The 26,430-nt window shown below is 40.0% G+C and overlaps 2 protein-coding genes across 7 annotated transcripts in view; one reads left to right on the plus strand and one right to left on the minus strand.

The window, feature by feature from the left end:
- Window positions 1–507: 507 nt before the first annotated feature.
- Window positions 508–6,916, plus strand: LOC122431293 (small VCP interacting protein). The gene is made up of 4 exons (XM_043452536.1): window positions 508–685; window positions 2,763–2,813; window positions 3,479–3,592; window positions 6,683–6,916. Exons 1-4 carry the CDS (start codon window positions 632–634, stop codon window positions 6,695–6,697), a joined length of 234 nt encoding a protein of 77 aa, XP_043308471.1. The 5' UTR covers window positions 508–631; the 3' UTR covers window positions 6,698–6,916.
- Window positions 6,917–12,703: 5,787 nt separating this feature from the next.
- GAS2 (growth arrest specific 2) overlaps window positions 12,704–26,430 on the minus strand; it is a 167,725-nt gene continuing 153,998 nt past the window's right edge. For all 6 annotated transcript variants that reach the window (XM_043451964.1, XM_043451968.1, XM_043451970.1 and 3 more), the window contains one exon: window positions 12,704–13,366. In XM_043451964.1, the coding sequence (XP_043307899.1) occupies window positions 13,148–13,366 (219 nt within the window). In that variant the 3' untranslated portion in view covers window positions 12,704–13,147. The remainder of the gene's footprint in view (window positions 13,367–26,430) is intronic.

Below are 26,430 nucleotides of genomic sequence, written 5' to 3' on the forward strand. Positions count from 1 at the left end.
TTCTAAAACATGGTGATGAATTTCATGTTCTGCCCTCTCAACTGGAATAGTAGTGAGAGGCACTTCGAGAAATGCGTGCTGACATCAACTTGAAATCTTGGCTTTGATTTCTTGGAAGTCAGAGCCCCTTCTCACAAAAGAGGTTTGCAGGCTATAGCCACACTTTTCCATCCCTCTTCCGCGTGCTGCTCTCAGCAGGTGTTTCCTGAGTCCAAGGCTTGGTCCTAGCGGAGCCTCTGGAGGTACGGGTGGGGAGTGGCCTCAGAGGGGCGGGGCTACCTGCAGGGGCGGGGTCGGGGCGGGGTCGAGGCGGGGCCGGAGTGGAGCCCGGCAACAGTGGGGCGGAGCCGAGCCCAGGAGGAATGGTGGGGCGAGGGTGGAGCCGCGGGGTGGGGCGTGGATGTGGGCGGAGTCGTGGGGCGGGGAGTGTGCGTGGGCGGAGCCGCGGGGTAGGGCGGGGCTTTGCGGCAGAGGGGCGGGGCAGAGCGGAGCGGCGGGGCTGAGCCGCCCAGTCACCGAGCCGCCCGGCGGGGGCGGAGCGAGCGCCGCAGACCTGGGACCCGCGTTTGATCGCGCAGTTCTCACGGCCTGGTTTGGGCGGACCGCGGAGCAGACCCCGGCCGCGATCCCTATGGGGCTGTGTTTTCCCTGTCCCACCGAGGCCGCGCCTCCCTCGCCGGACCTGGTGAGTAAGGCTGCCTGGCCGCTTCCCCGCGTCAGCCCGCCGGCGCCGCGCGCACCTGTTCCCGGAGGGGCGCGCCGGGAGGCCCGAGCTGCGGCCTCGGGACGGGCCGTTGGACGCGGTGGCGCGGGCCGGAGAGCAGCCGGTGGGGACCCAGCTGGCAGAGACGGGTGGCTGCTACCCGAGGGACATCGACGTCCTGCCTGCGGGATTTGGGGGCTGCCTCCTCGTCCGTCTCTCTCCCTCTGAAGGCGGCTCCAGTGTCTCTTTACCTTTCGCCGCTGGCGAAATCGGGAGTTCGTAGGACGCAGGCGCACGCGGACGGTTAGCAGTGGGGACCACTCCTGGAGATGCGGTAGATGAACTTAATATGTGAAAAGACCTCCCTTTTTCTCCGTGAACTGAGGAGTTTCATCTTGTAGGAGATGTGCATTTTTATGTGTCTGTATCAACTGTTTAAAGAAGGTGCTCAATAAAGTCTCGTATATTTCTGCTTTTTATTAGATACTGTATTAATGAATTTCTCTTTAGTATTTATCTAAGTTCTATTATAAAAAGCATTTTATGTAGTACAGAGTATACAATTTGTAAGGTTGCCACGTTTAGCAAATAAAAATACAAGGAAAGGCGCCCTGAAATTTGAAATTTCAGTTTAACGAGAAATGCATCTTAAAAATATGTCGATTTTTCACCATGTTTATTGGGGACATACTTGTACTAGAAAGTATTCGTTATTTATCTGGATAATTGCAGATGTATCTAGGTGGTTTGTGGTATAGCACATTCATACTTTTTGTAGCTTTCTATTTTTAACAGCCTTTTTACCTTAATAATCCTTACAGGAAATTGCTAACAGAAAACCTAAATTCCTCTCCTTTATTAATATTTGGCTAAAAATTCGTTGAAGGAAATGAGTTGTTTAGGGAAGTACATTAACTCTTCAGCTGTTTGATCTTAAGTGCTAAAAATGACCTGGAAGTTGATAGGAGAAAATTCACCTTGTCTTTCTTGCTACTGTTCCTTTTAAATGTTCTTAATTTTCTTTATCTGGCTGTTGATAAAAAACTAATGTGCCAGCAGTTGTTAAGCCCTCCCCGCCACCCCCAGAGATAACCACATGGCAGAATACTTGAATGTCACTTTATCTTTAAGGCTTTTCTTCACCACTCTAAGTAAAATAGATCCTCCACTCTACCATCAACCCATCCTTCCATTTTGACCATACTCTTCTTTGTATTTCCCAGAAGCACTTCCTTCAGTCTAATAAATGTATATTTATTTGATTATATATGACTGTTTGTTCTCATTGGAATGTAAATTCCATGTGGGTGGAAATATTTCTCTGTATTATTTCACTGCTGTATTCTCAGCACGGGGAATAGTTCCTAGGTATGATCGTTGCTCATTAAGTATCCAAAGAATGAATAAGTGAATGAATGAGTGTTTTATGGAAAATGAAGTTATTAACACGGCTCCCAAGAGAATGCTGTTTACTGTCTTACATAATTAAATAACTTATAACCTGTGATTAATTCAAGTAGAAAAATAATATTCATGGGGTCCCAACATAGAACAATACATCTCAAATATCCTTCAGTCCTTCTTGTCCTACAAAATGAGATTCATTCTTTTTATTCATGAACTTTTTCTGAAAATACCAGGCTGCCTCAAACTCCTTTTTAATTGGCAGTATCAACCATGTATTTCCCTGCTTGTATTGCTCAATGTCACTTGTTTTATTATTGCCCTGACTAACTTGTTAGTGCTTTTAAAAAAAAAAAAAGGCAAATAGATTATTTCACAGGCCAATCTGTGTATGTATGTATGAGATATAAAATGTGTATATATAGGTATAGATATATGTCTCACCTTGTGCTTACTTGAAGGTACACTGATTGGGAAAATGAAATTCAGAAAGTTGAGTATTTTATAAATATTAGAAGTAATGGCACTCCTAGTGGGACAGTTGAGGCCAGTACTATTTTTATAAACTATTATATTACTGGTAAGATAAAGTATAAAATACCAAGGATCATGTTTGGTTTTGTTTAAAACCATATTTCTTACACATTTTTTTTAGGAAGAAAAAAGAGCGAAACTTGCAGAGGCTGCAGAGAGGAGACAGAAGGAGGTGAGAGAGAAATAAAATCCGACCTTAGATGATTAACCTGCTTTGTTCTCTGTAAATGTCTATTACTAGTAGTATTCCCTAATGAAAATGATATCTGATATCTTACAAATTTAAACATTTTTCAGAATGATTTCTGTGTTTCAGTAAATTCATTTAATGCATTTATGTCCTTTGTGTGTGTGCTCAGTCATGTTCACATCTTTGTGACCCCATGGACTGTAGCCAGCCAGTCTCCTCTGTCCATGAGGTCGTCTCCGCAAGAATCCTAGAGTGGGTTGCTGTGGCCTCCTCCAGGGATTTGTTATTTAATGTATGACGATTACCATACATGTGTCTTCAGTTACGTGCGATGCCCCATTAATACCATTGTTCCTTGAGATGAAATGACTGTGCCTTGTAAAGCACTGACCGTTGTGAAGTAATTTCAGGGGCGAAATGTATGGTTGCAAAATACCCAATGAAGAAATTGTAGTATGTTTTTATGTAAAACTGTTTTAGAAATAGTCTAATTCTTTGTTGCCAGAAAAAGAGACCAACCCCCTCCCCTGCCCCCACGTCGAAAGAAAAACCTGAAAGGCAAAAAGCAAAAGACAGCTTCTGGACACCGAAAACTAATTTTTGTTGTTTTTCTACAATTTTGTTGTTTATCAACAATTTTCCTGAAGGCTGCATCTCGGGGTATTCTGAATGTTCAGTCAGTGGAAGAAAAGAGAAAGAAAAAGGAAAAACTAGAAAAAGAAATGGCTACATCTGGACCCCCACCAGAAGGTGGACTTAGGGTAAGTATTAAAATGGATTGACAATTTGATTTACCTGGAAGTTTTGAAAACCCAAGTAGCAGTCCATTCAATACTTTCCTCCAGGAAAAGATTATCAGAGAAATGTGAATTTTAAAGCATGAGCAATATAGATTGGAAAAAATGTCAGTTTATTTGAACATTTCAACGTTCATTGGAATAGATTTTTCTTTTTCCCAAAATGAAAATAGATTTTTCTTCTTTATCTTAACCCTATCTTAATACTTCATACTTACGTGTGTGTATGTATATGTGTGCTCAGTCGTGTCCAACTCTTTGCAACCCCACACACTGTAGCCCACCAGGCTCCTCTGTCAATGGAATATTCCAGGCAAGAACACTGGAGTGGGTTGCCATTTTCTCCTCAAGGGGATCTTCCCAACCCAGGGACTGAACTTGCATCTCCTGCATTGGCGGGTGGATTCTTTACCACTGGTGCCACCTGGAAAGCCCCCTATACTTACATAATTAATGACAATCTTAACTGTGTAGAAAACGTAAGCAATGTGGAAGGGTACAAAGATGAAAGTAAAAATCACCCAAATTCAGTATCATTTTGACATAGTTTCTAACCTCATTTTATATGTCAATTTTATAAAATTGGATTGTACTATAACCTGCTTCAGACTCTCTTAGTTTTCTTCACTAAATGAAATGCAAGTTTCTGAATGACTTGAAGTCATATATAATATTACAAAAAAGGATATTTTTTGTATAGTCAGAAGGCACTTAACTTTACACGTTGTAACCCAACAAAGGGCTTCCCTGATAGCTTGTTTGGTAAAGAATCCACCTGTGATGCAGGAGACCCTGGTTCGATGCCTGGGTTGGGAGGATCCCCTGCAGAAGGGATAGGCTACCTATTCCTGTATTCTTGGGCTTCCCTTGTGGCTCAGCTGGTAAAGAATCCACCTGCAATGTCGGAGACCTGGGTTTGATCCCTAGGTTGGGAAGATCCCCTGAAGAAGGGAAAGGCTACCCATTCCAGTGTTCTCACCTGGAGAATTCCATGGACTGTATCGTCCTTGGGGTCGCAAAGAGTCGGACACAACGGAGTGACATTCACTTTCAACCTAACAAATTTTACATCAGCTTTTGAACTCTTAAGAGAGAAAAGGGCTTCTGTAATAAAAGCTGAAGTTTCCATGTGATGAAGCCTATAGATTAAAAATAAGTTAGGTCTTACATTTCTTCTGGTCCTTTCAGAAGTGCGCAAAATGCGAGACATTATCAGTGTTAAATTCAGTACCTTTTTTCTTTGACTACCTGCATTGCTCGTCGAGAGCATACAGTGACGTTCAAAATTTTGGGTGGCTCAGGGCTTCCCTTGTGGCTCAGCTGGTGAAGAATCCGCCTGCAATGTGGGAGACCTGGGTTTGAACCCTGGGTTGGGAAGATCCCCTGGAGAAGGGAAAGGCTACCCACTCCACTATTCTGGCCTGGAGAATTCCGTGGATGGTATAGTCCCTAGGGTCTCAAAGAGTTGGACAGCACTGAGCAACTTTCACTTTCAGGGATAACAGAAGGGAAAATACAAGATAGACAGTAACTTTAATCCTCAAACCCTTTGGCCTGGGATTATTTAGGGGCCGCTCTCCGGCCTTAAGTGTCCTGTGGTATAGCTAGATTCTTCTTAACCTGACTCCATAGTATGAGAAAAACAGGACCCTCTCTGTCTTCACACGCTCTACATATTCATCTGCTGACTAACTGCCTCTTACAAGGATAGTTGGCATTGGCAGCGCTTACTGTATTCTGGAAAGGCAGCCTTATTTTACGAAGTCAGTGTGATGATGACTTCAGGACACAAACTAGCGTCAGGTCAGGATATACCAGCAGAGGAGTTCTGGCGGATGCCATTGGCCCATGGGGAACTTGTACCAGTCAGGATCTCTGAGAGTGGGGCTTGGCCGTCAGGACTTTTAAGCTCACCGAGGAGTCTGATGTCAAACCAGATTGAGAATCACTGCTCTAGTGTTTGTAATACTAATCCTAAGGCCTATTTTGTTGAAAATAGAGTGCCATGGTAAAAAATTGTTTAAAAATACTCAGTGAAGTGAAAGTTGCTCAGTCGTGTCCAACTCTTTGAGACTCTTTACAGACTCTTTGGACTGTATAGTCCATGGACTTTACAGCCTTTCCCTTCTCCAGGGGATCTTCCCAACCCAGGGATCGAACCCAGGTCTCCTGCATTGCAGGCAGATTCTTTACCAACTGAGCCACAAGGGAAGCCCCAAAACACTGAATACTATGTTATATATTGAATACCTTCCTTGGAGATTAAAAAAAGCACAATATTTAAATCCGTAAGAAGTCCTAAAATAAAGGAAAGTAAGTTTACTTGAATTTATCCTTAATTTTTAAACTTTATTTAAATAAAAATTTTTAAAAAGCATATTATACTCAATAATATGTCTTAATATAATTGGAAAACACTACTCTAGAGACTGGTAAATATTATTATCCCAATGGCTTTTTCAGAACTTACTGTTGCAAAATTTAATAGACTTGATTAAGTAGAATACCACGTGGAATAGTTTCTCAGGTTGAGACAGTCAAAGACTGTGTGTGTGTGTGAGACGCTCATTGTGTCCGACTCTGCAACCCCACGGACTCCTCTGCCCATAGGATTCTCAAGGCAAGAATACTGGAGTACAGGTTGCCATTTCCTTCTCCAGGCAAAGACTTTGCCAGACCATTATTTAATACTTTCTACCACTTCTTCACTCCCCTGCCTCAAACAAGAATTCCAGTTCCTTTATTTTTACTTTGTAGTTTCATTGTTTTTATTTTGTCTTGTGATGTTTTGTTTTACTGATTATCAGATATTTGGGACCTAGCTACCCCTCGTTAACCTGTCCAGATATTTTCTTTCTTTCTCTGTGTACCTCATCATGTATTTTATTTCAGACTTTTGACTATAATGTAAAATTTTACTAGTCACTGGTCCTCACAAAGATCACTATATATTTGTATAGCCCAGATTCCTCTTTTACCTGTTTGTTCACTAGAATATTGTAACATAACTTTTAAAACAAAATTTACTTTCCTCTATATTTTTATCTTTTCTAGTGGACAGTTTCATAAAGCATAGCATGAATGGAAGAGTCTACTGCCAGTAACTAATATCTGCAATCAAGTGGACATCCTCAATTTAATTTCTTCCTTTGAATAAATGAAGATTCAGAATTTGTAATTTTAGTGCTCTCAAGTGCAGTGCTTTTTCAAAATTGAATATTGAAAATGCTTTTGATTGTTAAGAGTTAGAAAATGGCCAGACCTTTCGTTAAATTCTTGTTTTCCCTACTTTTGCTCTTCTTCAGATGGTGGGTGATTTGCCACTTTTTAGTAGTTAAAACATGGGCCTAAATAGTGAATATATATTTGTATATTGCATGGAAAAATTCTGCATATGTCTCAGATGTTTAAAGTTGCACTTGTATTTTCCCTCCTTTATGAAATGATCTAGTGCTTTATAATTTGCCACTTAACCTTATATTTCATTTTTTCATTATATGTGAAGACTTTTGCTTAAACTTGTAGACTTTAGTGCCTTTTAAACTGATCATCAGGGAAAATCTTGAAATATCATTTGAAGGGCTTACATGAAGGAACACTGTACATTTTTATAACTTACTAAGAAATTAATATTTATTTCTAGAGAACATAAAATATCTCCTAATTTCTATTTCTGTAGCTTATAAAATTAACATACTCTCTTTTATATTATAATAACTTTTTTTTTTGCTTGCTGAATTTAAAATTATATGTTAGTGATGCCATCAGAGGGCAGCGATGTACAATATACAGTATTGGATTCAACTCTATAAAGCTCTTTGTAGGAATTGAATGAGTTAAACTAAGAATGGATGGGTTATACTTAGCGCGAATGTGTTTGTCCAAATTTTCTAGGTGTTTTTATTCTTTTTTATTTATTAAAGAATGCTTGTAAGATTTTTACAGATGTGAAATTGCCAAGGCCAGTATGAATGTATGAGAGAAGTATGTTAAGTATTGTATTTAAAAAGGTCTACTTTAAACATAAAAATATTGCAGGGTAATTCTGTGTGATGCATTGCCATAAATTTTTTAGATGTTTGTTCATTGGTAACATTTATTATAGCAATTTTGGTCTTTTGAGTTTCTTGATATATAATAAGCTAAAACAGAAGAACTACTGTATCTTTTAATTTGGTTGCTCTTTTGGATGACAGGGCCACAGTCTGAGCCCTAAATTAGAATTTTCAGGTATTAAATGAAATAAGGTTTGTAAATTAAAGAGACCAACTCACCTAATCTACAGAAAGGAAACTGAACTATTATCTAGCTTATCCCTCCCACAAATCTTGTGTTATATGATGTATTTTAATTTTAAAGACTTCGAACTATAACATAGATCTCTTGACTCCTCAATTGGAAGAATCACTTTCTTCAATTATGGAATGAAATATTCTGTGACTATCCAGGCAAGATATGTAGTTATAGACAGGTTCAATTTTCTTCATCCTTTAGAGAATTGGTGGTACGTTTTTCCAGAAAGGATAGTGAAGTCATTGGATTGTATTTTAGAAATAAAATTCTTGACTTTATGAACATGATTAATTTTTTTCAAGGCAGAAAGGAGAAAAGAACATTAATAGATGAATGTGTATGGAACCAGAGTATACCATTCCTAGAATGCGTGCATCCTTCCTTCTGTTTTAATATAGAAAAGACAGTTTTATCAGCGTTACAGCTTATAGTTTGGGTTAGTGTAGACAAAAGGCGTACATCTTGGGGATAATGCCCTATTTCTAATAGCAGTTTATATCCAAATACCATGCTTATTTACTGTTGAACCAAGAATGCTGTGCTGGTGAACTGCCTTCTAGTAACAGTAGATATGCCCTTCCAGTCAACCATGGCCTGCCTCCTTGGGTTTAATCAACTATCCCCATTCATGGGTTGCATGGCTTAAGGAGTGATACTCGGATGTTAGGAATAGCGTTAGTTAGGAAGGGGAAGGCAAAAGGGGAGACTGGATGCCTGATAGGAAACCAGTAAGTGACTACTTTAAAAAAAAAAAATACACACACACATTCTCAAGGAATCTTTCTCAAAGTTATGAAGTTATAAGGTTTCTAATGAAACCTTAGCTTAGAGCCAGTTTCCCATAATTGATAATTTAAGTAGGAAAGCATTATAATGCTGAATATGTCACCCAAACTCCCCAACCAAATAAATAAAACTAAACAGTAAAATGCTTATATGTATTGATAACTATCACATTAAGATACTAAGTGCTTAAACCACTGCTTGTTGATTCTAATCATCAAACTATTACTATGGCTGATGACAAAAAGTTGTGTATTAGCGCACAGCCCCTGTGTTGACATGCTGCATGTTTTTTTTAAAACATCTGTATGTGATATTTTTGTTTCACTGATTGTATTTGGAATGCAATTAACACTTTACCCACAGATGGTTTTGTTATGAATGCCATATTGGCTTACAGGGTACAAATATACATTTTCCTATACAAAAAACTGGCTTTGGCCGTTTCTGTTGAACAAATTTGTTTTATTTTTACTCTTATCTTAAATCATTTATAGGTTGGCATGTTTCTTTTCCTATACTCTAAAAAAGAAATGCTATTATTTGTCTCCTGTTTTTTAGAGAAATACTATAATAAACTTCATAGGGAGTCTGTGTATATACATATATGAAGTATAATCCCGACTTTGTACAGAGTGAAGCCACACACCTGCAGCTAAGAGGTGTCATGGGTAAGATTTGTGTTCATCATTTCTTAATGCTACTGTCAGGCCATCTCTGCAAGCTATGGATCTATTATCCCACCTAAGCTAGGACAAACAGACTTTAAATTACAGAGAAAGTGATGCTTGGCAACAATATGGGCCCAGTATGTTTGTAATGTGAATTCCAATATTTGTTTAGTATTTCCAATAGTATTCTGCTAGCAATATGCAAAGTCTTGTGGCATTTGGATAAGGAGGGAAAAGAGTTCCTGTTATATGAATAACTTTAGCTTTTATAGAGGATTATGACCAAAAGCAATTTAATACACCTTAAATGATATCTTATTTCTACATGGAAAGTAGTTATAGAATCTTCATAGAGTTCTATGAGAATAAAATATACTTACTATTTATAAAAGAGAGAGAAATGAGAAAAAAAAAGTTTTTAAAAAAGCTTTTCTAGATTTTTATTCTTGAACTTCACTCTGGCATGCAGAGTTTAATGGTTTCTTGGATTATTATTTTGTGATTTTGTTTTTTATTTTGCGTTAAGTAAAGACGGAAGATATATATGGTTGGACACATATATATAAACTTAGCAGCAGCATTTTTAATAATAAAATATAGTATTTTCTTAAAGAGTAAATGTTCTAGCTATCATCTTTGGTACTTCAAAAGAATTGGCCATAAGCTATGAATTTTCCTTTTCTTCTCCAACAATTCAAGTTATTTTCACTGATAAGAATTGTGCTGTGCCCTTAGAAGAAAAGGTAACTCTTGTTGGTTTTAGATTTAAATAATATCTGCATAAACAGATCAGTAAGAGGTAGGTAGACACGCATGCCTATCTGAGTTGATATTTAAGGTGATTCCTTGGACATCTCCAAGCAAGCATCTCAAATTCCCATGATAAGTGTATTTGCTTTAAGTTGATTGAGTTGTGGTACAGTTTTCTCTGATTTTCTCAAAAGCCACTGACACAATCAATTTGCATTTATAGCAGACTTTGAAACGAATGTGTTTAGTGGGGTAGCAAAATGCAGGTCATTCTGTCCTCCGCTGAGTCACTTCTGTTGTGTTTTACTTCGCAACCCCATGGACTGTAGCCCGCCAGGCTCCTCTGTCCATGGGGATTCTCCAGGCAGGAATACTGGAGTGGGTTGCCAGGCCCTCCTTCAGAGGATCTTCCTGACCCAGGGATCAAACCCAGGTCTCCGGCATCGCAGGCAGATTCTTGACTGCCTGAGCCACCAGGGAAGCCCAAGAATACTGGAGTGGGTAGCCTATTCCTTCTCCAGGGGATCTTCCCGACCCAGAAATCGAACCAGGGTCTCCTGCATTGCAGGCAGATTCTTTACCAGCTGAGCTACCAGGAAAGTCCAAATCATTGTATAGAAAAAGTCAATTCTGTCTTTATAATACAAGTAATGAATAATCTTGAGGCTTTCCAGGTGGCGCTAGTGGTAAAGAACTCGCTGCAATACAGGAAACATAATGAGACCAGGTTTGATCCCTGAGTAGGGAAGATTCCCCTGGAGGAGGGGCTGGCAACCCACTCCAGTATTCTTGCCTAGAGAATCCCAGGGACAGAGGAGCCTGGCGGGCTACAGTCCATAGGGTCATAAAGAGTCAGACGTGGCTGAAGCAACTTAGCATACAAGAACAATGAACAATCTGAATCTTAAAACATTGTAAATCATACAGTATCATCACATAGGATAAAAATACTTAGTAAAGATCTGAATTAGAAAACTACAAACACTGCTGAGAATTTTTTTTTTAAATATATGAATGGTGAGAGCATTGCATGTTCATGGATTGAATGAGAGTTCTGTCAAGATGGTGTTCTCAAATTGATCAATAAATGAAACACCCCAGCAAGCTCTTTCAGAGAAATTAATGAACTGATCTAAAATTCATGTGGAAAATGCAAGATTTATGATAGCCAAGACAATTTTGATAAAAGGATCTAGTGATTTTCACTAAGAAGGCAATGAGTAAGAGCCATGTACACTTAGTCATTTCCTTCTGAATATAGCCTCATTTCTCCAGATTCTTTTTCAGTGCCATTCAGCTAGCAACTAGACCCCAGAGTCAGTTGGGACTATGTTCTTGGTTCCACTTAAAAAGACCATTGTAGATGTGTAGACAGAAGAATCCACCTTCCCCAGAAGATGGGACCTATCCTAATTCCTGGAATCTGGGACTATGTTACATAACACAGCAAAAGGTATTTTGTAGATGTGACTCAGTTAAAGACGTTAAAATGGGGAGATTATACTGGATTATTCAGGTGGACCCAATCTAACCATGTCTGTGTGCTCAGCTGTGTCCAACTCTCTGCGACCCCATGGACTGTAGCCCACCAGGCTCCCTGTCTATGGGATTCTCCAGGCAAGAAGACTGGAGTGGGTAGCTGTTCCCTTCTCCAGGAGGTCTTCCCGATCCAGGGATCAAACCCAGGTCTCCTGCATTGCAAGCATATTCTTTACAGTCTGTTTTAAAAAGGTTGTGTCTGCTTTGATTAAATCATTCATGTGACAGAGCTACTTCTTCCCTGGCTTTCTGAAGCAAGAAAGGTGGATTTTGTTGTTGTTGAAAAAGGAAGAAATGACAGATTAACTCTGCCTATTCAGGGCAGCACTGAAAGGACTGTTTATAAAATCTACACTTTCTGCTAAGAGAACAAAGAACCACCACCACTCAGCTGCCCAAAGCGAAGAAGTACTAAGTAACCGTAATTAAATGCTTCCTATAATTCCCAGGGGAAGTTGCTATTTGCAGATGATCTTTATTTCAGAATGAAGCAGTGATAATAGAGACGGGAAATTTTTTAACATTTATCTTTTTAATTCTTGAATCAGTGAGGACAAAATCTTGCTGTTTATGGTACAAAACAGCCCTGTCCTAGATATACAAGGGTATACATAAGTCTGTAACATCGTTAGCTACAGTAAAATTACTAGACAGCACAGCAAAGTAGGGTTAACTAAAGATACATTTTAATAAGAAAATGCTTTGAAATAACATGAAGTCAACGGACGTTTGACTGTACAGTTTACTCTGTCAAAATATAAATGTATGTCAGCTTACGTGTGTGAATTACACAGTCAGTTTCAACACAGCCACGTGCCTAGGATTGTGTGAAACAACTCATAAGCCATTCTCTAAGGGGTGTTGTGGAAACTTCCAAAAGTACCCCTGATATTTGGTCAGAGCTAAGGGATAAACTTTAAGGCAATCTTCCAAGTGAATGTAAACTTTTCTAAAGTGGCCTTTCCAGTAAAGGATTACTGTCGTGAATACTCTGTACTTTATAGTGCTGTGGGATATTTTGAGTAGCACATCATCACACTAATTGTCACTTTTTAAAAATCAGCTTTAAAATCCTGCAATTGTAAATTTAAAAAAAATGTCTGGAGTGCTTTTATTCTGTAGACTTCGGGCAGGCACTTTTTGTTGATTTTACTGTAAATCCTATTTTCTTCTAATAATTTTTATCTTTAGCTAGAATTGTACTGCTACAATTGTGTTCTAAATACTGTGTTCATATATTGAGAAATAATAATTTGCCTACAATTTGTCTAATTTCAATCTAAGTTGAACTTTTCTTTTTAGAAGTCTTTTTCTACAGAAGCATTCAAAATAAATAGTGCTACTCTTTGAGCATGTTTCAGCATGATGACATTTTTCTGTCTGTCTTTTTCCAAAGTAATTTGTAGAGCATGTGAACTAAACTGACTACTGGAGATGTAGATACAGGCCATTAGGAGAGTCCCCTCGTAGTGACCACCTAGTTTCACTTAATTTCCTTCTTAGCCTTATAGTTGGCAGAGACCACCAGGTAATTGTCTGGATTCATGTCCTTAAGGGTTGGAGATTTGCTCTGGACGGGGGATGTCTTGCCATCCACACGGGATATCTGCAGCATCCGGCAGGGGTCATGTTTCAACAAATACCCTGCAAAAGTTTCCCATCCTCCTCCCACGCGGACCATAACATGCTTGTTGTGCAGCATCTGGGGAATGAAAAGAGAGTGAATGAGTGAAATTCTGAGAATTCCTGCAGTATCTCAAATCAGCTTCCAGCCCTAGCGTTGTTACTGTTTTCTGTTTTGTTTTTCAAGCCCCCATTGTTCTTCCACTTCTTGTGCCGTGTCTGAATCAGCATAGAGTTTATGAGAGAAGCTTTGTCTTTTCCATGCAAGTGGATCATGCATGGTTCGCATCCCTGGGTTGCAGCTTTGCCCTGCTGTGGAAATCAGTAGGTACAATCCCCTGTTGGTTCCGTGATTATAGAGGCTCCTCGCTGACACCTAAGGCTGCATCACAGCCTCCTTATTGTCCCATTTCCAGCTTGCTGCCTCAGATAGCTCCTTTCCCCCTACTTGGTTTCCCCCTCTGAACCAGGACCTAAAAGACCATGGAAATGCCTGCTGTGAAATATATAGAATATAGAATTGGAATAAAGAATACAGATATATACATGTGTGTGTGTGAGTCACTCAGTCATGTCTGACTCTTTGCAATCTCATGGACTGTAGCTCGCCAGGCTGTGCTGACCACGGGATTCTCCAGGCAAGAATTCTGGAGTGGGTTGCCATTGCCTTCCCCAAGATCTATACATATATGCATATATTTATATATGTAAATGTATGTATGTACATTTACAGATATATATGGGTTCCTGGGTGGCTCAGTGGTAAAGAATTCATCTGCCAGTGCAGGAAATGTAGGAGACATGGGTTCGATCCCTGGGTCAGGAAGATGCCCTGGAGGAGGAAATGGCTACCCACTCCAGTATTCTTGCCTGGAAAAGTCCATGGAGGAGCCTGGTGGGCTACAGTCCATAGGGTCGCAAAGAATCACACAACTGAGTGACTGAGCACACACGTATGCACAAATACACATATATATACACACATAAACATATATGCATACATTTCATAGCTATTTGATTATACATATATATATCTGTATTTTTCCAATTCTATTCCATTATAGTTTATTTTAATATATTGAACATAATTCTCTATGCTGTAGAGTCAATCCTTGTTATGTGTTTTTGGAATATAATGTTAATGATCCCACAAATACTCAATGGAAAATGGAATTGAAGATGCACTCAGAAAAGCTGAAATCTTCCCCAGTCACCCACTGTCTGAGGCTTTTAAGGAAAGATATTATGAAGTGGCCAAATAGTTATGTTTGTCTTTTTCTCATTCTTCCTAATTACCATAGGATTCCTCTTCAAAACAAAACAAAAACAAACAAAAACCTTACTTTCAGGTGCATGAACCATTTAGAGCTCCAGGTTAACAAGACTACAGACTGAAAAGGTGAAACATATGTGGTTATTTCTGTCTAGTAAAAACATGTCTGAGTTACGGAGGTTTGGCACAGTGAACCAAAGGTTTGGTCTTGCTAAGAATAAGGGCAAGTACCACATGTTCACCAAAGACCCTGCTGACTTGTCTCCTGCCCAAAATATTCTGAACAACAGTGGCAATATAATCTTGGGAAGGGGATTAGGTTTGGGAGGGGATTTGGGAAGCAGTTTTCCAGGTCAGGCTTCCCTGGTGGCTCAGACAGTTAAGAATCCAGCTGCAATGCGGGAGACCTGGGTTTGATTCTGGGTTGGGAAGATCCCCTGGAGAAGGGAAAGGCTACCCACTCCGGTATTCTTATCTGGATAATTCCATGGACAAAGGAGCCTGGCAGGCTATAGTCCATGGGGTCCCAAAGAGTTGGACACGTCTGAGTGACTTTCACTTGACTTATGGTACCTCCCAGTGGTACCATGTTCCTGTTGTATAGGATGAAGACAGTGAGACCCAGATCTTTGAATATGATTTCCTGACTCCTAGTCTAGTGCTCTTCCCACAAGGGTTCCTCCTCATAAAATCCATCGGCATTTGTAATTTTACTGGCCTATTTTCATTTCACAAGTTCCTGGGTATGTCTCTACTTCCTGTTTTTAAAACTTGGAGTTACTGAGAGAAAAACTGAAAAGGCCAGTTTCAAAATAGCACTTTGACCCTTTCTCCGGTTGTTCCAACAGAGCTGCTTTTGCTTGTTGTTGAAGTCCTGGCACCTCCTGCCCTTGCAAATTACCTCTAAACATCATTGGCATGAGTGCCCCTGGCAGAATGCCCAAGTTCACTTCACTCTCAGCAGTCTGTTTCACCAGAAAGAAACAACCAGTCAGAAGACATTTCAAACTATCAGTGAATTCTGGAAAATAGTGACAGAAATGCTTTTCAGCCTGGAGTATATGATCTTTGGTACAAACTGCTTGCCAATTCTTTCATGAAGCCATAGGACCATAGAAAGTGAATCCAACATGAGACAGAGTCATTCTGAATATGAATAACACAGGAATTAAATTTCTGCCCACCTCGTCTTCCATACTCTTCCTATGGCTAATCAGCAACCTATGTTTTGCTAAAGAAAGCCAGTTGTCAAACTGGGCAAGTTTTAATCATGGGATGAAGATAACAGAGCTATATGTGTTTATAGCCTGATTATAGAGATTTGAATCCCATGCCTTTTCTTAGAACATGGTCAGTCTCAAGAAAAGGAAAAAAAAAAAGAACTGAATGCCCACCTGATGTCCAGAAACAAATTTATTGTTTAACCTAAAAATAAATTAACCTGCTAGAAACCAAATTACTCTCAAGTCTTCCTTTTCCTTATAGTATAAAACTGTATAAAACTCCAACCTTGGATTAAGTGTATAATCTTCCTAAATCAGGGTTAAGCTGCTGAGCTCTGCTGGAAGAATTCTTTTCACCTCAGAGATTAGTGATATCAGACCAATTACAAATAATTGATCTTTTTTTTGTTTTGGTCAGTTTCATTTTTTATTCCTCTCTATTATTCTCAAACACACTACACATTTCATCCTCACTAGGCTACCGTGACTCCATCCTTGTCAGACATGGCTTCCTCTCTCTTAGTATCTCCAAGGACTAATTCACTCCAGTCTACATTCATCCTTTCCCCTGCCTTTCCGAAGTCACAGAGAAAAGTCCTTTGGTCCAAGATCAAGTCCTCTCTGTCTGAATTCACATTACCATTCATGAAGAACCCGGCTACGTCAAACATCTTCTCCCTCTTGTCTCCACTTTGTTGTATAATGGTCCTTACACTTCAGGAAATAAATGTATCCAAGCCCTTTCCACTCGTGTACAAAGAAAGCTCTTCCTTTTCCATCCCAATCTACTTTCCTCTCATACCTTCTCCTTACATCTGAGCTTCCTGACAGTTAAGTTTACACTCAGTGTCTTAACTTCTAATTTCCTATTTACTGCCCAACTGACAGTAGACTTGCTTCTGTTTAACTGACTGCATGAGAAAGAAAACCTGATGGCCTCTAGAATTATCAAATCCAATGGATGGTCTTTAATCCTGTCTTCATTGATCATTCAAGTAAGGTATCTGCCAGTATTGACACTCCTTCCTTGAAATTCTCTACTCTTTTACTCTCTATGATAAGACTCTCCTGAATCTCCTGCTACCTGCTTGAGGGATCTTTCTCTGCTTCCTTCTGCCTATTTTTAAGTTTTGCTCTTCCAAAAGATTCTGAAGCTTTCTGTCTTTTCTCTACCGCTTTTCTCAGTCTTATTCTCTATGTGCAACCTCATGATTTTCACTACCTTCTACTTTTTTTAAGAGCCTCAGAACCAGCAGTAGGGACTATTTATTTATTTATTGGCCATGCAGCATGTAGGATCTTAGGTCCCCAGTCAGGAATTGAACCCATACTCCCAGCATTGGAGGCATGGGGTCTTAACCACTGGACCAGCAGGGAAGTCCCACTAACAGGTATTTTTTGTTTTCCAAACTATAACTTGAGCCCTTGCTTCTTCCTGGAACTTCCAGATGCAAAGGCAGCTTGTCCTTTTCCTTCCACTAGAAGACCACACAAGTCTTTTCTCATAGGGTTGGTGACATGAGCATTTTCTCTACCCAGTCAGATACTGAAAGCATTCATTTCTCCCTAAATGTTTCTCAGGATCTTTGCCACCATCGTTTCTGCCTAATTCAGCGCCTCATCTCTTCTCTGGTCAAGTGTAGGGCTCTCACTGCCTCCAGCCTAGCTGTGTCCCATCTGTTTAGTCAACTACCACAGAGGGAATTCCATAAATGCAAATCTGGTTATCTCTGACCCAAATACTTTCACTACCTCCCCGTCTCCTGTCAGCAGATTCCCTTTATTTGTATACACTACTCTCCACGACCACTCCTGCCAGACCTCATCCCTTCCCAGAGCTTTGGGACCCACAAAACTTATAGTTCTATATTCCCAAATGACATACTCTTTCTTTCACGATTTTGCCCATTTGCCCTGAAATGTGAAATTCCTTTCTGTGGAATGTCCTTGCTTGTCCTCTTCCTTCATCTAGAAGACCCTGCAAGTCTTTGCTCATAGGGGTGGTAACATGAACAGTCTCTGTTCCCAGTCAGATACCAAAAACATTCAGTTCCCTGCCTACTGGGACCACAAACATCCCCCCAATTCAAACATCACCTCCATCTGAAAAATATTCCAGGATCGTCACCTTCACTGATAAGGGAATCCTTCCTTATGATGTGTCCTATTTAGTTTACACATGATCTCATTGCTTTGTTCATTCTACCAAATTGTAATTGCTCATTCACCTGTATGTCCCTTTCAACAATACATGAGCTCCCTGAAAACAGTGATGATGTATGATATATTTCCCATGTTTGGACTCTCACAGATGTGAGCTCAGAGCAGCGTCAATACTGTAATCATATAGTACTACTTTTCATGTGTCCTTCCATACTACTTAACCTTGTCTAACGTAAGATATCAGTATCAGTATTACTGCCACTTTACAGTTAGTAAAACTGATGCTCTTAGAAGAACTGATACTCATGCAAGATCACCAATCAGTGGCAACACTGGAACAAGAACACTTTTATCTGTTATACCATATCCACAATCCACTTACCCTGTAAAGTGTCTAGATTTGCATTTTCAATCTGCTTAGTGACTTCCAAATCACTAATTTAGCAGAAGCAAGGAATTATCAATGCCAGAAATAGTTGTAAGTTGCTTAAGTGGATTAAATGCTCACTTAATATGATTTATAGTTTTGTTCTAATAAACTCTAAATAAATATTGCATTTAATTTCAGAAAATTAGCCTTTAGTGGCCCTAAGAAATATATATGTGTCAAGTACAGGTAATAGGATAAAATATATTTATAGATATGTATCTGTTTGCATAAGAAGAACTGGGCTTTGATTCTCTGTTCAATGTACATATTACAGCTCCTTTATTTCTGATGCTTCATAATGTTGAACAGTTTTGCATTCTCCATTCCAAAAGATAAACCCTTTTGATTAACAGTGCCAATGCACGTGTGGATTGAATATTCAGTCTAGTTGTCTGTTATTGCATTTCTCTTGAGTAAAGAAAAATAGAGCTGCTACAAGTATCCTCCAACATGCAACTACTGCATGTTGCAAAGCAGTCTTTTTTGCACACTAGGCCTATTCTGACGTTGTTTTCTACCATCAGCCTCATTCCTCACTGTGCCCTTGATTCTAACAAAGGTAAGATGATTCATTACCAACTTAGCAACATCTCTCAATGCTGAAGGGTAAAAGAACAAAACAACAAAAATCTTGTCTCCACATTTTCCCAAAGGCCTTAATAAAGTTTTATAAGCAGAGCTGGGTAATTGTAAAACATTTTAGTTTTTGATGTCTATGAGTGACATACATACCTTGCCCAGGGAAAATAATCAGTAGGCCTCAAAGTTATGTTTTTGTATTTTAAATAATTTTTTCCACTAATGAGAAAAAGCTCGCCTGTTCTTATCAAGGACATCTTGCTTTGTGCCTTTGTCCTGGTACGATGTTTAATTATGTATCATTTTCTTAGGAGGCCTCTGGCCAAGTGCCAGCGAAAGGGAAACTTTTTCTTAGATGACAAAGAGTCACAGTATTACAGCACCTACTCTGCCAGGTAATCTACAAATATACCTTCCTTAAATAAGGAGGATAAAAAACATTGAGGTCACTGGCAATGGTCTCAGTTCACAGACGTACCAACTGGCAGATTGAGGGTCACACAGGTGATTCCTGAGAGCCAGGCTAGAAATCACATCTCCATTACTCCCAATCTGTTCTTCCAAAAATTAATATTCTAAAAATGAATCCAATATTTAAAGGTGGGAGAATCACTTAATATATTGACCCAGCAGTGGTTTATAACACCCTCAGATAAGCCTTTTGACTTACTGGATTCAGTGCACATCTTGTTAGACTATGATATGTTAACCTACAGCCCACTTTCTAGTACCATCTTTCAATCTTACTTTCCTAACACAGTCAGGTAACACATTATCCCGTAAACAACAACTTCTGTAGCTCATCCAGATACTTAAAGAGAAAAAAAAATGGGTTGAAAGGAAGTAAGTTAATTCTCCTATTATCAACTTACAACATATTGGAAAATTCAAACATTGTAGAAATGATTAATCAAAAGCTTCCTACAAATCTTGAGTTCACGGCACGGGGTCTAGTGGTCTGGTTCTTATGATGTGTGATAACAGGACTTCAGGAAAATTATTTTTCCTTTTTAATTATTGGAGCAAAAGACTGGAATCACGTGTAGTTATTAAGAACGTAAAGCAAGAAAAAGGATGTATATTTCTTCTTCTTGGGGACATTAATTAGTTATTAAAAACAATTACATCAACTCACTTTTTGTTGACGAGACACAGTTGATATTTATGTATGGATCACAGAAAATCATATGTTTTACTAAATGAAAAAAAAATGGCCCCATAAAACAGTCAGAAAATATTGTGGATTTATTGGTAATGTATTTGTGTTGTGTTTAAGGTGACTGGGCTACATAGAGCTGTTATATCACACAAACCAAAAACAAGCAAAACACCATCAACAAAAAGAACTAACAGAAAATGTCTTTTAGGTAAGCAGAGTTCAAAGTTAAATGCTTTATGTCCTATGTGATAGCTTTATTTCATAAATTGCCCAGCACAGATCTGCTTGTGTGTTCACCTGTGTCCTAAATCACCATTCCTGTGAAACACTTCATGTGTCACCACCTCATGGGGGAAATACCAACATATCTCTTTCATTCTGATTTGAGTCTTGTGTCTGTGACCCTAAAGACCCAGGGAAGCAGGAGTGTCTGTGTCTGAATTACCAGTGTCCTTAGACCTGGAGGATGTGAAAGCGTTCCAGCGCGACGCCCTCACCATTGCTCACACTTCACCAATCCACCCTCCAGTCCAGGGCCACGGTGAGCTTTGTAAGAGGAAAATCCGGCCAAGCTCCTACCCTGCCAAGGACCTGTGGGTGTTTCTGCACAGTCTCCAGCGTTTCTCGCCCTGTTCAGTTCCAGTCCCCCTGAGGAATACGACTCATTCTCATCATTGCAAAAGGCTGTGGGAACAATTCCAGGAAAGCAAGTGTGAGTGTATGAGGAGGCTTGGGCGAGTGTGTTTGTGTGTGTAGGGCCGCAACAGAATCTTGCATGTCTAGGATGGGCAGAACTACACATAATTTGAAGAGACAATTTGTGAATGAGTCTGATCCCGGCCTCCCTTACCTCTGTCCCTCTCCTGCCCCCAGGAGAACAATCGGCCTGAGTCACCAAGCACTTTGTAGTCCTGCTATTACTCTTTTTCCCACCTTCCTTCTCACCATGCCTACACGATCCCATACTGTTGTGCAGGTTGTACACTGCACAACTCTGCAGCTATAATGGGGCCCTATTTTTCTGTGCCCATAACCACCCTCCGGATTATTCACCCAGCAATCATTCTGAACTCCTCAGAATACCCTGAAAGGTTCATGCCTTCCTACATGTAGAGGATTGTTCCAGATTCATCAGGAGAATCAAAGTAGGTCTCTTCAGTTGACCATTCAACAAATATTTGTTGAGTGCCAGACAAGTTTATTCCTTGCTGAATTTTATACCCTGAGGACCTAAGACAGTGGAAAGTACACAAAGTACACTCAAAAAATGCTTGTTAAGTGGATGAATGAACAATGTTAACGCCTGCTAATGCTCCACCCAGGTGTTGCTGCCTTTAAGGAATATTGTTGCATTGTCTGACCTTTAGATTAGCTTCTTTGGATCTTGAGATTTTCCTGCACAGACCTCAAGCAAAGTACCTAGAATACTTTATTGTCTTACTTCTTGACCTTCTTTCTGACCACCCTAAAGGGTCACATCCTATTTAGCTTTGTGATCAGTCTCTCAGTCGTGTCCAACTCTTTGCGACCCCATGGACTGTAGCCTGCCAGGCTCCTCTGTGGAATTCTCCAAGCAAGAATACTGGAGTGGGTTGCCATTTCCTTCTCCAGGGATCTTCCTGACCCAGGGATAAATGGGGGTCTCCTGCATTGCAGGTAGATTCTTTACAGTCTGAGCCACGAGGGAAGCCGTCAGCTTTGTATATATGGCAACTATTATCATATGTAATATGTAAAAGACATGAGTTATTCATGGAAAGATAAGAAAAAAGAAAAGACAAAATGCTTTGTCTTTAACAGAAAGAGTAAAAAAAAAAAAAAAACAGGTTGTGAATGATATTCCACATCAAATATTGCTTAGAGAATTCCTTTGAGACAGATTTGGGGTAAGAGTATAAAGCTTTAACAGGGATCATATTTTTTTTTACATATTCATTAACCCTTTTATTTTTCCCAAATTATTAGTTGCTATTATTATTTAAACTTTTTATTTTATACTGGGATATAGAGATGGTTGGGCTTCCTAGGTAGTGTTTGTGATAAAGAACCTGCCTGCCAATGCAGGAGATGTAAGAGACATGGGTTTGATCCCTGGTGGGGAAGATCCCTGGAGGAGGGCATGGCAACCCACTCCAGTATTCTTGCCTGGAGAATCCCATGGACAGAGGAGCCTGGTGGCCTACTGTCCACTGGGTTGCAAAGAGTTGGACACGACTGAAGCGACTTTAGCATGCACACATAGAGATGGTTGGTGGCATCACTGACCCAGTGGGCATGAATTGAGGAAACTCCGGAGACTGAAGGACAGGGAAGCGTGGCATGCTGCAGTCCATGGGGTTGCAAAGAGCTGGACACAACTGAGCGACTGAACAACAATAAATAGGTGATTAACCATGCTGTGATAGTTTGGGGTGGACAGTAAAGTGGCTTAGCCACACATATCCATGCGTCCATTCTCCCCCAAACGTCCCTCCCATCCAGGCTGCCACATAACATGAAGGAGAGCTCCGTGTGCTCTACAGTGGGTCCTGGTTGGTTATCAGGGGTCGTATTTGAAAAGGGGATATTGTGTTGAGAGTCAATAGAGCAATGAACAGGAGAGAAAGCAGAAAGGGAAAGATGGAGAGAAGAAGGAAGTGTCCTGAATGAATCCAGAAGTTTATAACTCTCTTCATTATCTCCCTTCACAAGTTCTTATAACACTGGGAATGCATAGTTTTTAAAATATTTTTCACTACAGTAACAAACTGCTTGATACAATTTTCACCCCCTCCTCTTTCTCTTTCAATGCTTACGTGTTTGGAGTCACTCTCATTAAGCCCTTCCCTAATCAACTGACCAGAGAGGCTCGTATTTCTGCCCAATCTGTGAACTGCTCTCCATCTGAGCCATCCTTTTAAGAGGCAACCATCTCTGATGCTGACTGAGGAGAGGAGACAACCCTCCTGAATTTAGATCAGTTTGGCTTCCTGGGACATTATATGCTTCCTAAATGTCCTTGTCAACCCTGTTCATGGTGTGTTTTTACAAGCCATCATAACTTGAGTGAAAATATTGTTTTTAGAATGCAGTCATTTGCTCTCCAGAGAAAGAGTGTTAAATTAATTTATAGGACAACAGACTCTGTCTTCATCTAATATTCTCCTGAAATGGCATATGCTGAAAATTGGGCAACTGGGAATTCAGTTCTCTGCCTGAGGTACCCTGACACCTGGAGGAGTGAAATGGCAGGTGTGCAATCCCTGGTGTGTCATGTTGAAAGGTCGAAACTCCATCTTCAAGATAAGTGATGACGTTACCTATGAATAGGGCAATAGAGGCCTTCTTAACCACAGGTGACATGTGAAGCCTCCTTTTTGTCAAAGGTTGGGGGTTCATCTCAACCTCTCTGGCTATTTGAAATTAGAAATGGTTAAATACTACCCAATCATCAAGCTTCTGGAATTATCTCTTTATTGTTTACAAAGCATTTTTCATGTTTATTGTCTCATTTTTACCTACCTAATCGTCCCTTGGTTTATTATGCTATTTTCTTAGAAAACACTTGAGATCTGAACGACAGTCACTAGAGGTGAAACTGTTTCCCCTTTACCAGACTGCCTGGGTATGGTACCACTAACTAGCCATACAACCCTAAGACATCATTTAATCTCTCTCTGCTTCAGTTTCTCATCAGTGAAATGATTATACTTTAGAGTGATTTGGATAAAGATATTAATGTGTGTAAGCATGCAGCCACATTGCCTGGGGCGTGGCACTCAATGGCAACCTGCTATTATTATAATTATTATCAAAAGAATAATACTGTTATAGTGATGATGATGATGATAATAAACTTCTTATGGATTTTATTTCAGTTAGTTCTTGGAGCTGCTCTAAGCATCTTGGATTATTATTGATATTTACAAATGAGAAAATGATAGCTCAGAAAAATCAAGTGAATTGCTCAAAGTCACTTAGCTAGAAAGTGACAAAGTTTAGATTTTAACTTGGGTTTCTCTGACCTCAAAGGCAATACTCATTACCACTAAACTATACCCCCGAAAGGTGCTTCACCAGGAGTCACGGTTGTCTGGGTTCTTACCTAGACTCTTCCCTTGGACAATACATCTTTTCTTTAGGAATAGCTGTTACCAATTTATAATGTCTCCATTCATGATCATATCAAGACCCAGAACAGAATAAGGAACTTAATACATGCTTGGAAGAATTTATTTCAAGTTGAACCTGATTGTTTATCCATACAAAAGTACTGAAACTCAGGCACACTATCCACTTAGGGCTCTGTCCTGGGCCCCATACTCTGAAAGGAAACTGCAGAGCAGAAACCTCTGACAGCTTGCAAAATACTTTCACTTAAATCATTTTGTTTTGTTATCACACCTGCCCAGTGGTTTGAGAGGTTAATATTACTGTTTCTATTGTACAAATGGAGAAAGGTTCTCCCCTGGTAGCTCAGATGGTAAAAATCTCCCTGAGATGCAAGAGACCCAGGTCTGATCCCTGAGTCAGGAAGATCCCCTGGAGATGGGAATGGCAACCCACTCCAGTGTTCTTGCCTGGAGAATCCCATGGATAGACTACGGGGTCACCAAGAGTCGGACACAACTGAAAGACTAACACTTTCACTTTCAGAGAGGTTAGGTAGGTACAAGAACACAAACCTAGTCTTCTGATTCCCAGTTTTGTGATTGTTTTGTCTTCAGTAATAACATATATCAGGGGGAATATAATCCCCAAGCCCTTACTTGAAGGGTGAACTGCTGCAGTGTCCTAAATGGTAAGAGCCAATCATCCAGCGTGAACAGGGCCTTGAATCTGAAACCCTCTAGCTCTTAAGGCTGACCAGAAAAAAAAATCTTTGGCCTACTTCTGTAGTTTCCTTCTGGAGGGGTAAAAAGTTTAATCCTCAGACTCAATATGGGCAAATGACTCTCGGTAACTTCTTTCTAGAAGCAAACGTGAGAAGAGCAACTAGCCGATGAATGCAATGATCAACTGGCAAGAAGTTCCCTCTGCATATGTCAGGAAATATGTGTAGGAGCATCTACAGCCAACTGCCTGTCAGTTCTCATCTCCTCATTATGTAAGGTCTCCATTTTCCCACTTCTGCACCGAATGAAACTGAGAATCCTTAGCTGCAATCTAATTACCAGTCTGTGGCACCATTTCAGACATGCAAGGCAAAGTTATGATAAATATTTAATAGGACACTCAGCACAGTGAAAGCAATGAGCTGGAAAATGCTGGCGCTGGAAATGCACAGTTGTCTAGAGGGAGGATTTGTAGCTGGGATGTCTCCAACTGAAACTAGACTTCATCCACCCAAAGGATGCAACAACTATCCAGGAAGGGGATGCGGGCTCCAAGAGGCAATGAAAACCCACCCCTTCCAGTAATCAAATGGGGTCATGTTTGACTCAGTCTGAACTCGCATTCTCTCTTCTAAACACCTTTACCAAAAGCCAAGAGACTAGAATCAGTGCTGGGAGAGCCAAAGGTTAACATTTGCTGACAACGATGTACACCACTGGTTTCCAGCCTGGTGACGTCCAGGTCCTGAAAAGTAACAACAGTGTCTGGAATCTAGACGCTGGAAAAATTACTACTTTGCCACTGGTTTTAATGTATCTTCAGTATTTTGGTAGATCCATTAAAACAGAAATGTATTACTAAATACATTCAGATCTTTTATGTTGACAAAATACTTGAAAACACAAGTCTCCTTTCTTTAAAAGCCCCACTGAAATGAAAGGCAGACATAAAAATGTTTTGAAGCCACCAAGGCAAATAACATTGAAAGGATGTAATAGAAGACAAGAAAGGTCAAAGACAGTTTTAGAAGATGGAAAAAGGTAAGTGAGTCATAACTGACTAAAGGTGGAGAGAGCTGAAACTAAAAACCTGAGGTGATAGCTGACATAAAAAAGCAAGTCAGATTATGCCTTTAAACTATAGGAAACTCAGGTTTTAAAATCATCAGGCACTTCCAGCAGGTGAGGAAAGAAATGTAGCTAAAAGAAAGGGGAGAACTGACTGAAAATCAGTATAAGGATCAGTTAAGAATTGACGCTTTTGAACTGTGGTGTTGGAGAAGACTCTTGAGAGTCCCTTGGACTGCAAGGAGATCCAACCAATCTATCCTAAAGGAAATCAGTCCTGAATTGGAAGAACTGATGCTGAAGCTGAAACTCCAATACTTTAGCCACCTGATGTGAAGAACTAACTCATCTGAAAAGACCCTGATGCTGGGAAAGATTGAAGGCGGGAGGAGAAGGGGATGACTGAGGATGAGATGGTTGGATGGCATCACCGA

This window comes from Cervus canadensis, chromosome 29, assembly GCF_019320065.1.
Source record: "Cervus canadensis isolate Bull #8, Minnesota chromosome 29, ASM1932006v1, whole genome shotgun sequence".
In the NCBI taxonomy this organism is placed as follows: domain Eukaryota; kingdom Metazoa; phylum Chordata; class Mammalia; order Artiodactyla; family Cervidae; genus Cervus; species Cervus canadensis.

Excerpts from the sequence above, each read along its gene's own strand:
- LOC122431293 (XM_043452536.1), top strand. The coding sequence starts at position 632 with ATGGGGCTGTGTTTTCCCTGTCCCACCGAGGCCGCGCCTCCCTCGCCG. Across the intron at positions 686-2,762 it reads CGCCTCCCTCGCCGGACCTG|GAAGAAAAAAGAGCGAAACT; the intron begins GTGAGTAAGGCT and ends CATTTTTTTTAG. Across the intron at positions 2,814-3,478 it reads CAGAGAGGAGACAGAAGGAG|GCTGCATCTCGGGGTATTCT; the intron begins GTGAGAGAGAAA and ends ATTTTCCTGAAG.